Source organism: Chanodichthys erythropterus, chromosome 3 (genome assembly GCF_024489055.1).
Source record: "Chanodichthys erythropterus isolate Z2021 chromosome 3, ASM2448905v1, whole genome shotgun sequence".
In the NCBI taxonomy this organism is placed as follows: domain Eukaryota; kingdom Metazoa; phylum Chordata; class Actinopteri; order Cypriniformes; family Xenocyprididae; genus Chanodichthys; species Chanodichthys erythropterus.
Window position 1 is genome coordinate 52,680,028 of NC_090223.1, and position 17,838 is coordinate 52,697,865.

The 17,838-nt window shown below is 37.8% G+C and overlaps 1 protein-coding gene across 1 annotated transcript in view; it reads left to right on the forward strand.

The window, feature by feature from the left end:
• LOC137017951 (uncharacterized) overlaps positions 1–17,812 on the forward strand; it is a 45,533-nt gene extending 27,721 nt beyond the window's left edge. Inside the window, exons 7-9 of the mRNA XM_067382755.1 lie at positions 10,364–10,525; positions 15,950–15,996; positions 16,069–17,812. Coding sequence (XP_067238856.1) covers positions 10,364–10,525; positions 15,950–15,996; positions 16,069–16,613 — 754 coding nt within the window. The 3' untranslated portion in view covers positions 16,614–17,812. The remainder of the gene's footprint in view (positions 1–10,363; positions 10,526–15,949; positions 15,997–16,068) is intronic.
• Positions 17,813–17,838: the final 26 nt, after the last annotated feature.

A 17,838-nucleotide genomic window follows, 5' to 3' on the forward strand; every position in this document is an offset into this window, starting at 1 on the left:
CTTCTGTTGCCCGTAGTACCTTGCAAACTTGCTGTCTTTATTGCAGATGAAGCTGTTTATACGTATTTGTCAGTATTTGTGAAACAAACACGTTTCCGACATTTACGTGCAGTAAAAAAAAAAAACCTTTTAATTCAATGCTTATGTACTACTTTATTTCAGTGCCTGTATGTACATGAAGATCAACATAAGCTTATTCTTTATAAATATCAGTCTATTTTTTTTTTTCAGTTTTGTTTCGATAAATATGACATACATAATAATAAAAATTGTGTTTAATATAATACTATTTCTACATGAAGACTGTTAATGCTGTAAAAACTGACTCCTGTACATGGCATTTTTACCATAGTAAAAAAAACATCATCATCACTCATCTCTTTATTGCAGAACAAGACTGTCGCATATAAAAATATACAGAGGATTTATAACAGTACTCATTGTTATAGCGGCATTACATTAATGAAATAAAATTATTTATTTATTTAAACATTAAATGAACACATACTTGCGTTTTGTATTTTCAATACACCTCTTACAAATTATACAATCTTAATATATTGCACCATTTCAGTTTGAACTGGTATGATGTAAAATGATCTAAATGATCTAAAGATCTAAATGATCTTCACACTATTAATTCTTCGGAGTATTATATGAGGATGTGCTACTCTCAGGTGTCCATTACTAGTAAATAAATCTCACAAGAACAATACCGTTATCATAGCCTAGGGCCTAGGCCAACCAATTTTTAAAAATAAAGATTTGTTTTTAAAGACAATATTCTTGTTATTCAAATAGGCTAACAGATTTGTGTGGACACACAATAACTGTGATAAAACTCTGACAGCAATTCAAGGACACAACATTGCTAAAGTTTCTGCTCGTGGAAACCCTAACCAAGGCATTTACAGAAAGGAAATAATAAATAACGTTACCAAAAGAACACGACTGTGTAAATTCTTGACATGGTTCGCATTTAAAGTTATTAAAGCATTTTCCCTGAGAAGTCACCGGCGCAAAGGTAAGATGGAATAACGGATCCACTGCTTTGCGGATAGGCGGAAGTTAACTGACGTAATTGAGAAAAGGGCCTATACTGCCTTGCCTTGAACATGGGCTGGTATATGCAAATTTTGCTGGCGTATTCATATTAACGATCCCGACTGTTATGTCACAGTCGGTGTTATGTTGGGATTTTTCTGTGGTGTTTTTCACGCACAAGATTTACATATGAAGGAGGAAACAATGGTGTTTTAGGCTCACTGTATGTCATTTTCATGTATAGAACTCTAATTATATAACTATGCCGAGGTAAATACAATTGTAAATTCTAGGGCACCTTTAATAAAAACTAAATTGAGTAAGACTGTGTAAAAGGTGCGAGTCCGGAATAATAATCTCTGGCCCCTAGGTATGAAGCAGAAAAAATGTTGTCCCTCGTCACTTTTTAAGTTACCCATCCCTGATCTACACATAAAAGATAAAACCACAAAACCCAAATAAATATCACAATCAGCTGCTGGGTCATTTGTTAAAATGAAATGAATCCACATGATGTTTATCATTTGCTCTGAGAAAAAAAAAAAAAAAACTGATACAGATGTCAACAATCTAATAAATAAAGGCACACAGCTTGTCTTCTGCTGCGGTGTAATTAGTGCTACCAGTTGGAACATTATGAACAATGCAGAATTAGAGGGTGTGTTTTTTTCTGATTAATCGTTTAGTTCTATGAGACAAGGTAACAAAACAATCGGGACTTTACTTAAAACATTCTGGTCTTAAGCAGTGTTGGGCACATTACTTTAAAAAAGTTATTAGCTATAGTTAGTTCTCACAAATAGTAACGGAGTTAGTAACTGAGTTACATAATTATAAAAGTAACTAATTACCAGGGAAAGTAACTATCGCATTACTTAAAAAAAAAAGAGTAAAATAATCAAATAACTTGAATGCCCCCAATATTAAATATAAGTCTACGAATAAACTATTCCTGATCCGACTCATGACTCGTATCTGCTGTTGCTTACGACTGTACTGTACTAAATGTGTTGGTAGCCATTAAATAAAACATAGTTTCATATTTATGTTTAGATAGTCCAATGTTATGTATTAAATTTATTTATTTGATTATGAAAAGTGAATATATTGGGAGACACGGAGTGGGTCAGACATGATTTTGATCACTTCATTAAGTTTTGTTTCGTAGAAAGCCTTTCTTTAAAGTGAATTTCATTTTGTAAAAATTGTATCTTAATTTTAATCAATATTTCATCAACCAATTGCCTGGATTTAATAAATAAGAAGCAAATATAGCAGACAATATAATCATGAAGGCATCCTGGCGCGTGAACAGGAGCGCATCTTACAGGCTAAATGAAACTAAACTCAGCATATAGACTGCTTGAGAAAATATCTATAGAAAGCTTGAAATATCTACTTTAATGAAAAAGAAATAATTAAAAATAAAAATAAATAAGCTACTATGATTATGTAGCCTAATCTGAATGAATTCTTTCTCTAGGCGTGTTCACTATGAGCAGATGATGAGAGTCAGCAATGTGAACTTCATCTTTGCAGCCGACACTGATTCAGAAAACATTACTTTATTAATAAACAATTAAAATGTCTCCTTGCTGTTTTGGTCACATTCCGGTTTTTTATGGCAAGCTTAAGCATGCGCTTGAGTGCTATATACGTAAACGCTCATTATTATGGTTTATTCTCTCCAGTATTTAAGTAAATTAATATAAATGTGATTATTCAACTAATGGCTTAAATGAACAACTACTAGTCGACTAGGAAAAAAAAACTTGGTTCACATATTTTCGATCCAGCATGTCACAAAGGGTATTCTGGTTTGAGCTTGCACTCGCTCGCATGCTCTGTCTGACACACTGTTACGTCCCTCGTTAATTAGATGTAGTTTGTCTAGGAATATTATCAGACATAACAAAACAGTGGCAATGTGTGTATAATGGCAGTAACAGGATGGCAAAAAGAAAAGGGACAGACAAACCAGCAATTTCGTTGCTAAGGTTTAATTTCAGTAAATATAAGTGAAGTAATATAATAATAATAATAATAATAATAAAGTAGATATTTACAATATATACAACGTAACAAGAATAAACAAACAGCAAAAGATCTGGAGGAGAGGAAGGAGTGAGAGAGTGGAGCTTAAATCAAAGAACTAAGTATAACAAAACAAAACTAACTAAAGTTAAAGGGCTAAACTAACTAACAAAAGAAAATGCAGAAAGAAACATCTTCAACGTTCAAAACGCTATAACTAAACCACGCTGTCTAACCAAACAAAACATACAGAAATAGCACCACTCGTTAAGGCTAGTGTGTCTAATACATATTTCTTCTGCGTGTGTAAATGTAGGTCGCGACCTGCTTACCTGACTCGCAACCTCTCCAGCCAGGCTACATAGCTTTAAAACAGAATATGAGATGAAGGTTTCACGGGTCAGCTTTGAACCGGAACATGAGATGAAGGTTCCGCGAATACAGCGGTCATAAACAATCGGCATCCTAGATAAAGCATGTATCGAACACACGAGCACAAACGAACATAAGCACTCCCAACACAAGAGAAACTGACCCAACTGCAAGATAATAACAGCAGTAAAGTCGCAAACACTGATCAGTCTCTCAAACTGGTCTCTCGAACGAGAAAACCATCCTCACAGAGAATGTCCTATCTCCCCAACCCAGAGTCTGTTTTCGAGCTGCCGCCATTGAAGTTTTAAGCTGCTCACAAGCCGCTCCGTAACCCACGATTGGTAGCGCGATCCCTGACGTCAGACCCTTACGCCAGCAGATTGACAGACGGATCGTCCAATCAGAAGTCACACCTGAAATGGAGTACAGACACGCACATATATGCAGCGACATGAAAAAAAACAATTACATAGCGCAGCGTACGTAACACTCTCCCCTTAAAAACTTAACATAAAGCAGCTTCATACTCTAGATAAAGTATCAGCAATGATATTTTCTGAACCCTTTTTATGCTTTATGATCAAGTTATAATTCTGCACAATCAACGACCAACGCATAAGACGTTGATTGTGATTGTACATTCTACACAAAAACACCAAGGGATTGTGATCCGTGTACACAATAACAGGCAGAACAGATGAACCAACGTAAACCTCAAAAAACTGTAAGGCCAGGATCAAACCTAAAGCTTCCTTCTCAATGGTAGAATAATTTCGCTGATGTCGGTTGAATTTTCGAGAGAAGTAACAAATTGATGCTCAAAACCAACGTCATCTTCCTGGAGAAGAACAGCCCCCATGCCTACAGCACTAGCATCCACTTCCAATTTAAAAGTACGTGTAAAATCTGGGGCAGCGAGAACAGGTGCACTAGTCAGCAACAACTTTGCACTGTCAAAAGCATGCTGACACGCATCACTCCAAATAAAAGCATTTGATGGGCTTAGCAAACTGGTCAAAGGATGTACTACAGTTGAGAAATTTCGGCAGAAACTTCTGTAGTAACCAGCCATTCCTAAAAACCGACGTAACTCTCGTCTTGTCGTTGGAACGGGAAAGTCAGCAATAGCAGATACTTTGGCACTAACAGGACGGACTTGACCTTGACCTACTTCTTTGCCCAAGTAAGTAATCGTTGCTTTACCAAATTCACACTTGGCCAAGTTAATTGTCAAGGAAGCGTCAGCTAACCTTTTAAAAACTGTCCGAAGAACAGTCAAATGCGCAGACCAATCAGACGAATAGATAACTAAATCATCTAAATATGCATTACAGTTCTGAATTCCTGACAGTACAATGTTTACAAGGCGCTGAAATGTGGCGGGAGCATTTCGCAGCCCGAACGCCATAACCCGGTACTGTAGGAAGTTATCCGGAGTAACGAAAGCTGAAATTTCCGCAGCTCGAGCGGTCAATGGCACTTGCCAATACCCTTTCAGCAAATCTAATTTCGTCACGAACTTAGCAGAACCCAAGTTATCTATACAGTCTTCCATCCTAGGAAGAGGATAGCTATCTGGTACAGTCACAGAATTTACTTTTCGATAATCTGTGCAAAACCGAAATGTGCCATCAGATTTCGGTACAAGAAGGCAAGGTGAACTCCACGGACTGTAGCTAGGTTCAGCCAAGTTGTTTTTTAACAAGTAATCCACCTCAGACTTCATCACAGAACGCTTGATATTGTTCACTCTATAAGCATGTTGTTTAATAGAAGAACTGCACGTCACTTGGATATCATGCTGTAACACATTAGTTCGAGTCGGAACATCACCAAACAGCATAGGAAAATCTCGAATTAGTCTCATAATATCCTGTTTCTGTGACCCAAGCAAATTATCAAGGTTTTCTGGCAAGCTTTTTAAAACTTCAGAATTTGAAAGTCTACCACACGTTGACAAATCATTACGAAGTGTAACACCATCGTCAGTATAACACTCACCAGGAGATGGCAGCAGAACCTCATCATTCACTGCAGTGGAGTCAGGCACAGCAATAGCAGCAACGGCTAAAACCTCCGTAGGAACAGCGACTGGCTTTTCTTGTTCCTCCAAAAATTTCTCAGGTACCTTACGAGAACAATATGATTTCAACATGTTAATATGACATGTTCGAAACTTTCGTTTGCGATCAGGCGTGTGTATCACAAAATCAGTCTCGCTCAATCTCTTAGATACCCTGTACGGACCAGAAAAACGGGCGGTCAAAACTGAACCAGGTACTGGTAACAGTACTAAAACTTCGTCACCGGGTTGAATCTCACGCACAACAGCTTTCTTATCGTACCGTTTCTTCATGCCCTCCTGAGCAATTGACAACGATTTTTGTGCAAATGAACACGCATTATGCAATCGTTCCCGAAATCGGCTGACATAATCCAGCACATTTTGTTCGGTTGGCTTTTTGTCATTTAACATCCTGTCCTTCACGACTTTTAGCGGACCTCGAACTGTGTGACCAAAAACTAAGTCTGCAGGACTAAATCCCAGAGATTCTTGAGTTGCCTCACGAACTGCAAATAGTACAAGTGGTACTCCCTCATCCCATTCTTTCCCAGAGCTTAGACAATACTTTCTCAACATCGACTTTAACGTCTGATGGAAACGTTCGATCGCACCCTGACTTTCAGGATGGTAGGCGCTCGAAATTCGGTGCGTGATGCCCAAGGTTTTCAACACTTGTCTAAAAACATTAGAAAGGAAATTCGTCCCCTGATCTGTCTGCACGACTTTTGGCAACCCAAAGGTGGAGAAGAATTTAAGCAAAGCTTTAATAACAACAGGTGCAGTTATTTTTCTCAATGGAACAGCTTCTGGAAAACGTGTCGCAGAACACATAATGGTTAACAAAAATTGATTTCCTGCCTTGGATTTCGGCAACGGACCAACACAATCCAAAATTATGTGTTCGAACGGTCCGCAAATGACAGGAATCGGAACTAACGGAGCTGGTGGTATCTTGTGATTCGGCTTACCCATCACCTGACATTCATGACAAGTACGGCAATGCTGAGATACATCTCTCTTCAAGCCAGGCCAAAAGAAATGTTGGAGGATGCGGTTATAGGTTTTTGTCACGCCTAAATGACCTGCTAACTCGTGATCATGTGCCAAACTCAACACTTGTTTGCGGTAGGCAGTAGGCAAAACGATCTGGCACACAACCTCCCACTCATTCTCCCCATCTGAATTAGGACGCCATTTCCTTAACAGTAGCCCATTTTCAATCACGTATTTTACAAAACTGGTTTTATCAGAGTCTGTACTTTCAGCAGCAGCAAAACATTTAGTCAGTGACACGTCTTCTCGCTGTGCGATCTTAATCCGTTCATGAGAAAACGGTTCAACTAACAATTCAGACTCAGCGGAATATTTATCATGCTGAACATCATCCGCGCCCTTCTGATCTGACCCTGAACTTTCTTCAGTGAACACCGGTGACATAAAAGTGTCAGACAGAACAATGTCATCTCCAATTCTGCGTTTTTGCGCACGAGTAACCACGCTAGCAGCAAATACATCTGGAAAATGATCAGCGATGTCATCCGCATGGATAAAACAGTCAGGTTTATCAATAACTTCTGGCACAGGTGACACTTTACCTCCTGCCAAATCATTTCCAAGAATGAATGCCACACCTTTGACAGGAAAGGAAGAACGTATACCCACCCTAACGAAACCTGAAACCAAGTCACTCTGTAAGTGTATCTGATGCAATGGTACCCTAATTACGCCCATTTCAATCCCTTGCACTAGTACACTTGACCCACAAGATGTCTGTTCCGACAACGGAAGTACATCAGATATTACAAATGATTGAATTGCTCCCGTATCCCTCAAAATCTGTACCTCTTTCTGCTCCTCAGGTTTACCATTTACGGAGATTAACCCCTTCATCAAGAATGGCTTAAACCCTGCATCAATTTCATCCTTCTCTAGAACAGTTTCAGACCCAGCCTTCACAAAATTAACAGGTTTTACCTGTCCTTGCTGGTTTTTACGTTTAAGCATCAGGCAATCAGAAATAACATGCCCTACCTTGTGACAATAGAAACATTCTCGTGTTTCTTTATTCTGTGGGGAACTACTTTTACTACGGGTATTCGAATTTTGAGTTGAAGCCGAATTCAGTGCTTTCTCTGGCCGACCTGAAACAAACACACTCTTATGCGTTAACACATACTCATCCGCAAGAATCGCGGCTTGTGACAATGACGTAACTTTTTGTTCATTCAGGTATGTGACTACTCGTTCCGACAAACAATTCTTAAAATCTTCTAAAAGCATTAGTTCTCTCAACGAACTTAAATCTTGCACATTGTTAGTAGACAACCATTTATCAAAAAGAACTCCCTTCTCCCGGGCGAATTCCACAAATGTTTGCTGAGCTACCTTCTTATGGTTCCTAAAGCGTTGCCGATACGCTTCAGGTACCAACTCATATGCACGAAGTACAGCATTTTTTTACGACATCATATCGCAAGCTTTCCTCTAAAGATAGCGCAGAGCAAACTTCCTGTGCTTTTCCAACGAGTCGACACTGTAGTAACAGACACCAAACCTCTTTCGGCCAATGAAGTGCAGCAGCTACTCGCTCGAAAGCAGCAAAGTACGTGTCCACTTCGGATTCTCTAAAGTGAGGCACCAAAGCGATTTGCTTACTAATATCGAATGTAGTGGTCGAATCACTCACAGAATTTGCCGAATTTACTGACGCAACAACAGGGCTAACAGGATTAAGCCGCGCAGTTCGGTCAGAGACAGCCTTCGCTGATTCTAACTCGAGCTGTCGCAATTTCACCTGCGTCTCTGCCTCAATTTCCATTTTACGGATCTCTAAGCGTAACTTCATTTCAGCTTGGCGCGTCTCAGCTCGCTCCTGCACTTCCATCTGGAGTCGGGCTATGCGAACCTTAAGTCGCGCGTCACCCCCAGACTCTACGGAAGACGGAGACAGTGGGTAGAAGGGCGGTAAGACAGCCTTGGGCTCGGCCTCCGCCTCCACCTCAGCATTCTCACCTGTTGCCTCCTCCAAATTCCCCACGCTAGGCGTACGCTTTTCCACAGCCGAAGTGTCAGCTCGCTCACTTTCCGCATCTGGAAATAGAAACACTTTTAATTCGACCAAACGTTTCAAAATCTCATTCTTAATAATACGCTTTAGAGACTGCCTCACCACAGGAATGCGATAGTGGTCAGCTATCTGCAGCAACTCATCTTTTCTACATCGCTCAAACACTTGCAAAGTTGGATTAGCAACAAATGATTGCAAGTCAAAAGTACTCATTGTGTCCAATTATCACTATACCACTTCACAATGCACCAAACAATGCCCTTTTCATTGCCATTTCCTGCACCATACAAAAACACACACATACAACTATCCTCCGAGATATTGAAAACAATATAAAAACTTGAGATCCCTTCCCCAAAAGAGAAAGGGATCCCGGACGAGCCCCCAAATATGTTACGTCCCTCGTTAATTAGATGTAGTTTGTCTAGGAATATTATCAGACATAACAAAACAGTGGCAATGTGTGTATAATGGCAGTAACAGGATGGCAAAAAGAAAAGGGACAGACAAACCAGCAATTTCGTTGCTAAGGTTTAATTTCAGTAAATATAAGTGAAGTAATATAATAATAATAATAATAATAATAAAGTAGATATTTACAATATATACAACGTAACAAGAATAAACAAACAGCAAAAGATCTGGAGGAGAGGAAGGAGTGAGAGAGTGGAGCTTAAATCAAAGAACTAAGTATAACAAAACAAAACTAACTAAAGTTAAAGGGCTAAACTAACTAACAAAAGAAAATGCAGAAAGAAACATCTTCAACGTTCAAAACGCTATAACTAAACCACGCTGTCTAACCAAACAAAACATACAGAAATAGCACCACTCGTTAAGGCTAGTGTGTCTAATACATATTTCTTCTGCGTGTGTAAATGTAGGTCGCGACCTGCTTACCTGACTCGCAACCTCTCCAGCCAGGCTACATAGCTTTAAAACAGAATATGAGATGAAGGTTTCACGGGTCAGCTTTGAACCGGAACATGAGATGAAGGTTCCGCGAATACAGCGGTCATAAACAATCGGCATCCTAGATAAAGCATGTATCGAACACACGAGCACAAACGAACATAAGCACTCCCAACACAAGAGAAACTGACCCAACTGCAAGATAATAACAGCAGTAAAGTCGCAAACACTGATCAGTCTCTCAAACTGGTCTCTCGAACGAGAAAACCATCCTCACAGAGAATGTCCTATCTCCCCAACCCAGAGTCTGTTTTCGAGCTGCCGCCATTGAAGTTTTAAGCTGCTCACAAGCCGCTCCGTAACCCACGATTGGTAGCGCGATCCCTGACGTCAGACCCTTACGCCAGCAGATTGACAGACGGATCGTCCAATCAGAAGTCACACCTGAAATGGAGTACAGACACGCACATATATGCAGCGACATGAAAAAAAACAATTACATAGCGCAGCGTACGTAACACACACGCACACAAAGAATCATACATTATTATCAGTTTAAAATTATATTTGTGTATGACTAACTCCAACACACAGAAAAAAACTTTGCAGGTCCTATGGCTGAAAGAGAGCCATACTCAGATGAAAACCTCTTCACTGCTCAATTATAGTAACGTGGCTTTTTTTTTTTCAGTAACAGTAAAGGCGTTGTAACGGGAGAAAAATTAATTTGTTTGATTATAATGCCATTTATTTATAATGCTGTAAATACGCCATTTGCCCACCCCTAACGCCACTCCTTCCTGTGGCTATTTATAGTGTACATCTTTAAAAATGGGGCAAACTAACATGTTTACTTACTGTTGCAGATTATCTGGCTGTATGGTGACGGAGGAAGGTTGTGCTGCTCTGGCATCAGCTCTGAGTTCAAACCCTTCACACCTGAGAGAGCTGGACCTGAGCTACAATCATCCAGGAGAATCAGGAAAGAAGCTGCTCTCTGAATCACTCAAACATCTGGACAAACTCAAGTATGTTGAACATTAACAATTATGGCTGCTCCCTAATAATCGGCTAAATGTTAGTCAACAAGAAGAGGATTAGTTGACCAAAATTATAATAATATTAATAATAATATATTAATATAATAATATTTCTAACAGGAGGAGATCTGTTAGTGTTTTAAGTTGCATTCTTTTGGAATATTACTTTAATAATAATAAATATGTGTTTATACTGCATGAGTAAATATATATGCAATGTATGTATATATATATATATATATATATATATATATATATATATATATATATTATTATACACACACATGCAGTACCATATGGCATCCACATCTATATGTAATTATGTGTGTTACTTAATATAAAATTGCATACATTATGATAGATTATTAACTATTGTCACATATTTTTCAATATGAAAGCAACAATTCCTTATGTATTATTCAATATATTGTAATATATTAACACAATATATCAGTCTGCATATTTTCAAATATACTATTTAATAATTTCATATATTGATCATTAATTTATAAGGAAATATATTTTCTTTTTGCTTAAGGGATTACGAACCAGTTTGACTTTATTTGTGTCATATGTCGACACTTCTCATTGAGAATGAACAGAGGTTTAGATAATAATCTTTTATTGAAAATAATAGTTTTGTTTGTCTATGTTTGGTTTAGTTGGACCATACACTGGCAGCCCCCGTAAATACCTGCAAGCGCCTACGTGCAAAATGACTATGAGCAGAGTTTAAACTTCTGAATTCAGACAAATCAAGGGCTGTTGGTCAGACCTTATGTTGAGCTTAATGCATGTTTTACATGCACAAATGGGCACAACATGTCATTAGTATATGAATAAACTGTTTACATCACCTTAATGTGCATTTGAACCTATGATTTGAACTAATGCAAAACTCCTTGATTATCCAAGTACCCCAGAGTGCAGCCTGGACGACACGTGTCACCCCGCCCACCCAAATTTCTTTGGTTTGTAATACAGCCAATCTTATTGGTAAACACTTCGAACAAGCCTGAGCATGTGCATTCCTTTATGAATGATTTTGTGTAAACAGAAATATTAAGTGCTAACTCTAACCGTATCTTATTATCTTATTATGTTTAGTATTTTAGTTAGGATCTATTGGGTAATGTTTTATTGTACATAAGAAACAGAATAGATTGTTTACAAACAAACGCATGGTGACGGCACCTCTGGGTACTTCAGGCTGAATGGAGCTGTTTTACATTTAATGTTTCATTCATTTTACTTCTTCATATTTCCATATGTATTATTTAAATAGTGCTAAGACATCGGACAAACCCGAATGCAAACGGCCGATTTTACATTTTAAATCACCGTTTTGTTTTGTTTTTTTAGTGTTTTTTTACAAGATGATTTGTTGTCCAATGCTTGCACCTGTTAATAAAATATGCTGGCCTATTGGTTCTGTAGGCCTATGTTATAGTTTTTAAAGGTTCCTGTCTTATAGTAGGCATAAATAAGTGGTATTAAGTGGTATTTTGGTAGATATGGTAGATAAAGTGGTATTTTTTTCAGCATTGTAAGGTTTCTATTGTACGCACAAAAAATATGGTCAGGGCGTGTGGGCTATTGGTAGTCTTTTATTGTCTTATTTCACCACGGTTTTGTTTTAAAATGTAAAATCAAATGCACTTTCGGGTTTATCCAATGTCTTACTGAAATACAGTGAATTATCATCATTTGTGTAAAATCCAGTTTGTGCATCCACCGATCCTAATAGAAATATGAAGAAGCCTAAATGGATGATGTAAAAATACAGAGCCCTGCATGACATGTAGAAAATAGTCTAAATAGAAAATATGTCGGCCAATAGAAAATATCTCTCCTTTGCAATGCCATAATTTCATGCAGTCTTAAAAGTGGCACTGACTTTTCTGCTGGGTAAAATAATAAAAACAATATAGCTAAGCTAAATCTCAAACTGTGTATCATTTCTATCAGCAACATATTTCTATCGCCCAGCCCTAAAACTGCTCAATATTATAGGCTAAATCTTGCAGACAATATGACTTTTTGTAAAGCTACTTTGAAGCGATGTGTATTGAGCTTTATACAAATAAATTTGATTTTACTTCACTTGATGTAGTCCTGGCTCTATACAGGCTATATCGTGGCCACAAATTAGGAATTTGTTCCCCAGATTTAGCAGTATATTAGAGATGCCCCGGAGATGCCGCACCAAGCGTACAGTACACTAACTTCATCTAACTTGAGTCTTAAGTTCATCAAAACATTAGCCAATTGGTCATAACTGAAATCGCCATGGTTATAGCACTTATATTATATGCCCCTAAGCTCTGCTGTATTACTTTTTTAGTAATTTGTACTGTTTCTAGTATAGCTAGTAGTCAGAGGAAAAGAGGATCGATTAACATGCGCTTGATCCGAGCTGCCACTTGAACTGAGGCGGCCAAATTAAAGGATTAGTTCACTTTCATATAAACTTTTCCTGATAATTTACTCACCCCCATGTCATCCAAGATGTTCATGTCTTTGTTTCTTCAGTTGAAAAGAAATTAAGGTTTTTGATGAAAACATTCCAGGATTTTTCTTCATATAGTGGACTTCAATGGCCTCCAAACGATTGAAGGCTGTATTGTATCAGTGTTGTATTTTTTTTTTTTTTTCAAAAATGACCGATCATTTCTCTAGATAAGACCCTTATTCCTCGTCTGGTATCATTTGAAGCCCTTTGAAGCTGCACTGAAACTGTCATTTTGACCTTCAACCGTTTGGAGGCCATTGAAGTCTTTAATTTCTTTTCGACTGACGAAAGGAGGACATGGAAATCTTGGATGACATGGGGGTGAGTAAATTATCAGAAAAATTTTATTTGAAAGTGGACTAATCCTTTAAAGAGTGCCAAAACAACATTTATTGTTTGAAATTCATGATAAAATTGACAGAATTTGAAAGTTGAGACATGTTTCATATTAAATTTAACAAAGCACAAAGCTTATTGTGATTATTGAATGGCAGACACACCTTAAATAATGTTTAGAGACTTTTTTTCACGCATCAACAGAAAACAGCACAGACTGAAATATCGATCTTGAGAATCAATTTCAGAATAGATAAAAAAAAAAAAAAATCAATATTGTTAATCCAGCACTAGCATCCACACAGAGAAGCAGGATTGGGAAGGTTACTTTTAAAATGTGTTTCACTAGATTACAAAATACATGCTTTAAAAAGTAATCTGTAACATATTTTGTTAAACTGCCCTAGTTTTGTAACTTAAATAAATACTTTATAATACTTTGAAATACTAAAAATACTATGTAACATACAACAGGGTCCAAAAGACTTGGTTTTCCTCTGCATATTATTCTATAACTATATGATTTTCAACAGTATTTCTTGAAGGAAAAAATGCAGACAACCCTAAAAAAAAACAACTGATGCAACACAATGCATTACAGGGATAGTTCACCCAAAAATGAAAATTGAAAAATTAATTTACTCACCCTCAATTTGTTCCAAACCTGTATAAATGTCTTTGTTCTGCTGAACACAAGGGAAGATGTTTTGAAAAAAGTTTGTAACCAGGCTGCTTTGGAGCACCAGTGACTTCCATAGTAGGGAAAAAATACTATGAAAGTCAATAGTGCCCCAGAACTGTTCAGTTTAATACATTTGTCAAAATATCTTCCTTTGTGTTCAACAGAACAGAGAAATGTATACAGGTTTAAAACAGTAAGAGTAAATGATGACATAATTTTCATTTTTGGGTGAACTATCCCTTTAAGATTGCTGGTGAATTTTAATTATTATGTCCTCTGGGAAACATGGAAGTATTCGCTTCTGAATGGCAGTACTAAATGGAGAAAAAAAAAAGATCTTTAAACAAAATATTAATCAAAATGTACACATCATCATCATCATCCTGTTCAAAGTTCACACCTCCTTCTCTTAATGCATTGATTCTTGGAAATGTTTGAATCAGTTTAACTGTTGAGGACAAACAAGGGACTCACAAACTATCACAAAACATGAAAACTGTTGTGGATCATTCAGGTCATGACAGTAAGAAATCAAGGGTTTGTACATTTTTGAATGGGGCAATTTTTCTAAATTCAGTATTTTGTAAGCATCTGTTATGAGAAATGGCTTATTGTCCATGTGAAATAAAATCATAAGATTGAACAACAATATAAAGGAAATATTTTGTAATATAAATTATAAAAACATAAAGTTACAAAGTAATAAAAAAAAATGTAAATCTGTTTTCTAGTGTGGATCAAGGAAAGTTCATGATTTCATCAGGATTACACAAATGTTATTCTGAGGCTGATAAATGTCTTATTCATTCCACTACACGGTTGTTAGGGTGTTCTTTGTGGTTACTAGGCGGTTACTGTGTGTTCTTAGTGCTTGCTAGGTGGTTGCTAGGGTATTCTGGTGTTCTAGGTGGTTTCTAAGATGTATTTTTTGGTTGCTAAGGTATTCTGGGTAGTTGTTAGGCAGTTCCTTGTCAGTTGCTAGGGAGTACTGGGTGGTTGCTAAGGCATTACTAGGTGGTTGCTAGAGTGTTGCTATGCAGTTGCTAGGGTGATTATAGTGGTTTCTAGGGTGTGGCTAGGCAGTTGCTAGGGTGTTCTATGTGGTTGCTAGGTGGTTACTAGGGTGTTGTGAGTGCCTGCTAGGTAGTTGCTGGGGTATTCTGGGTGGTTACTAGGCAGTTGCCAGGGTGATTTTAGTGGTTTCTATGGTATTGCTAGGGTGTTCTGGGTAGTTGCTATGGAGTTGCTAGGTCACTGCTAAGGTATTCTGTGTGGTTGCTAAGGCATTGCTATGTGGTTACAAAGGTGTTATTGGTGGTTGCTAGGGCTTTGGTAGGCAGTTGCTAGGGTGTTCTGCGTGGTTGCTAGGATGTTGCTAGGGCATTCCTAGGTGGTTGCTAGGATGTTCTGAGTGGTTGCTATGGTATTGCTAGGCAGTTGTTAGGGTGTATTGGGTGGTTGCTAGGCAGTTGCTATGTTGCTCTGGATGGCTGCTAGGCCATTGGTAGGTAGTTTGCCAGGTGTTCCTGGCGGTTGCTAGGTGTCACAGACCGTTGCTATGGATATTTTAATACATCAGTATGATAATCTGGTGTTGAGTTATGACTTTTCATGTTCCTGTACGGTTGCTAGGGGAATCTGGATGGTTGCTATGGTGATTGAAGGGTTAAACAGACTGAATCAATGAGAATCTGTGATGATCTTTATTGATCCTCCTAAAAAATTATAATGTGAGATTCAGAAATGAGAGACAATAATAGTGAAGAAAACACAATAATGATGATAATAATATTGTGTGTGTGTGTGTGTGTGTGTGTGTGTGTGTGTGTGTGTGTGTGTGTGTGTGTGTGTGTGTGTGTGTGTGTGTGTGTGTGTTTTCTAGTGTGGATCACGGAGGAGAGTTCAGGATGACAGCAGGATTACAAAAATGTAAGTGGTCACTCTCACAGTTTGAGTGTTTGTTGTAAATGTTGTTGTTGTAAATGTTGTTGTTGTGTTCAGACGCCTGTGATCTCACACTGGATCCAAACACAGTGAACCGTCGACTCGTTCTGTCTGAGGAGAACAGGAAGGTGACGAATGTGGGACAGAATCAGTCGTATCCTGATCATCCAGAGAGATTTGATTATCCTCAGGTTCTGTGTGGAGAGACTCTGACTGGACGCTGTTACTGGGAGGCTGAATGGAGTGGAGATTATACTGTAATATCAGTGGCTTATAAAGGAATCCAGAGGAAAGGAGTGAGTGGTGACTGTTTGTTTGGATGGAATGAGAAGTCCTGGAGTCTTGAATGCTCTGATCACGGATTCACTGTCCGTCACAATAATAAGGAAACTGTCATATCTTCTGCTCCAGTCAGTAAGAGAGCAGGAGTGTTTGTGGACGTGTCGGCCGGCACTCTGTCCTTCTACAGCGTCTCTGACACACACACACTCACACTCACACACTTACACACATTCACACACACATTCACTGATCAACCCCTCTGTGCTGGATTTACACTTTATAACTCTTCAGTGTCTCTGTGTCACATTAAACAACACTGACTGACACACACATTCACACACACATTCACTGATCAACCCCTCTGTGCTGGATTTACACTTTATAATACAAACTCTTCAGTGTCTCTGTGTCACATTAAACAACACACACACTGACTGTTTCTTCTCTCTCATGTGTTTTCTGTGATCATTGTATGAACTCACTGTCTGAAGCGACTTCACTTCCTGTTTCCTGTTGTGTTTGTGTGTCTGAATGTTTCTCGATGTTGGTTTGAAGATCATCTTGTTGATCACATCAAGAATATCAGCAGGATGTTGTCAGATTCGTTTCTTTTTTGTAAATATATTTTACTCTGGTGATTGTGTAGGGAGGGATGAAGATGAGCAGCCGAGTTTCCAAAAAGATTGAATGGAAACTGTTGAACTTGTATTAATATTTATATAATGCAAGTGTAGCACATGAATACGAGATACATTTACAAAAAAGATTTTAAAGTAAAAATAAATTATATTTTACAAGCAATGTTGTGAAATATCAAAATAACAGTTTTTTTATTTTAATATAGTAAAATGTCATTTATTCCTGTGATTAAAGCTGAATTTTCAGCATCATTACTCCAGTCTTCAGTGTCACATGATCCTTCAGAAATCAATCTAATATGAGAATTTGATGATCAAGATACATTTCTTTAAACAGTCATGTTGCTTCATATATTTGTAACATTGTAAAAGTCTTTTTCTGTCAATTTTTTGACCAACTTTTTGGTCAATTTAATGTATTTCTTGTCACTCTAAAATATGCTGGGTTAAATATGGACAAACCCAGAGGTTGGGTTGTTTTCACCCAGCCATTTTTTTCAACCAATTTTGGATTTATTTTTTTAGCCAGCAATATATTAATATAGTAAAAGGCATGTTTTTACTCACCCCCAAATAGGGGCAAATTTGTGGGGTATTTTAAGCTGAAACTTGACCGGACCAGAGACTTATATTACATCTTGTGAAAGAGGGCATAATAGGTGCCCTTTAACCCAACCTGCTGGGTTTGTCCATATTTAACCCAACGTTTTGTATTACTTATAAAGGTTATAAAGGCACCTTCTGAATAATACACTTTTCTTGACCCCAAACATTTGAACTGTAATACTATGACTATTAAAAAATAAATCCACTATAGAAATGTGCGTTAGTTTTTTTGGACAGGACATTATTTCTTAATGTATGTGTCCCTTTGTCTTGCTCTGCTCCTGTATTCATTTGAAAAAGA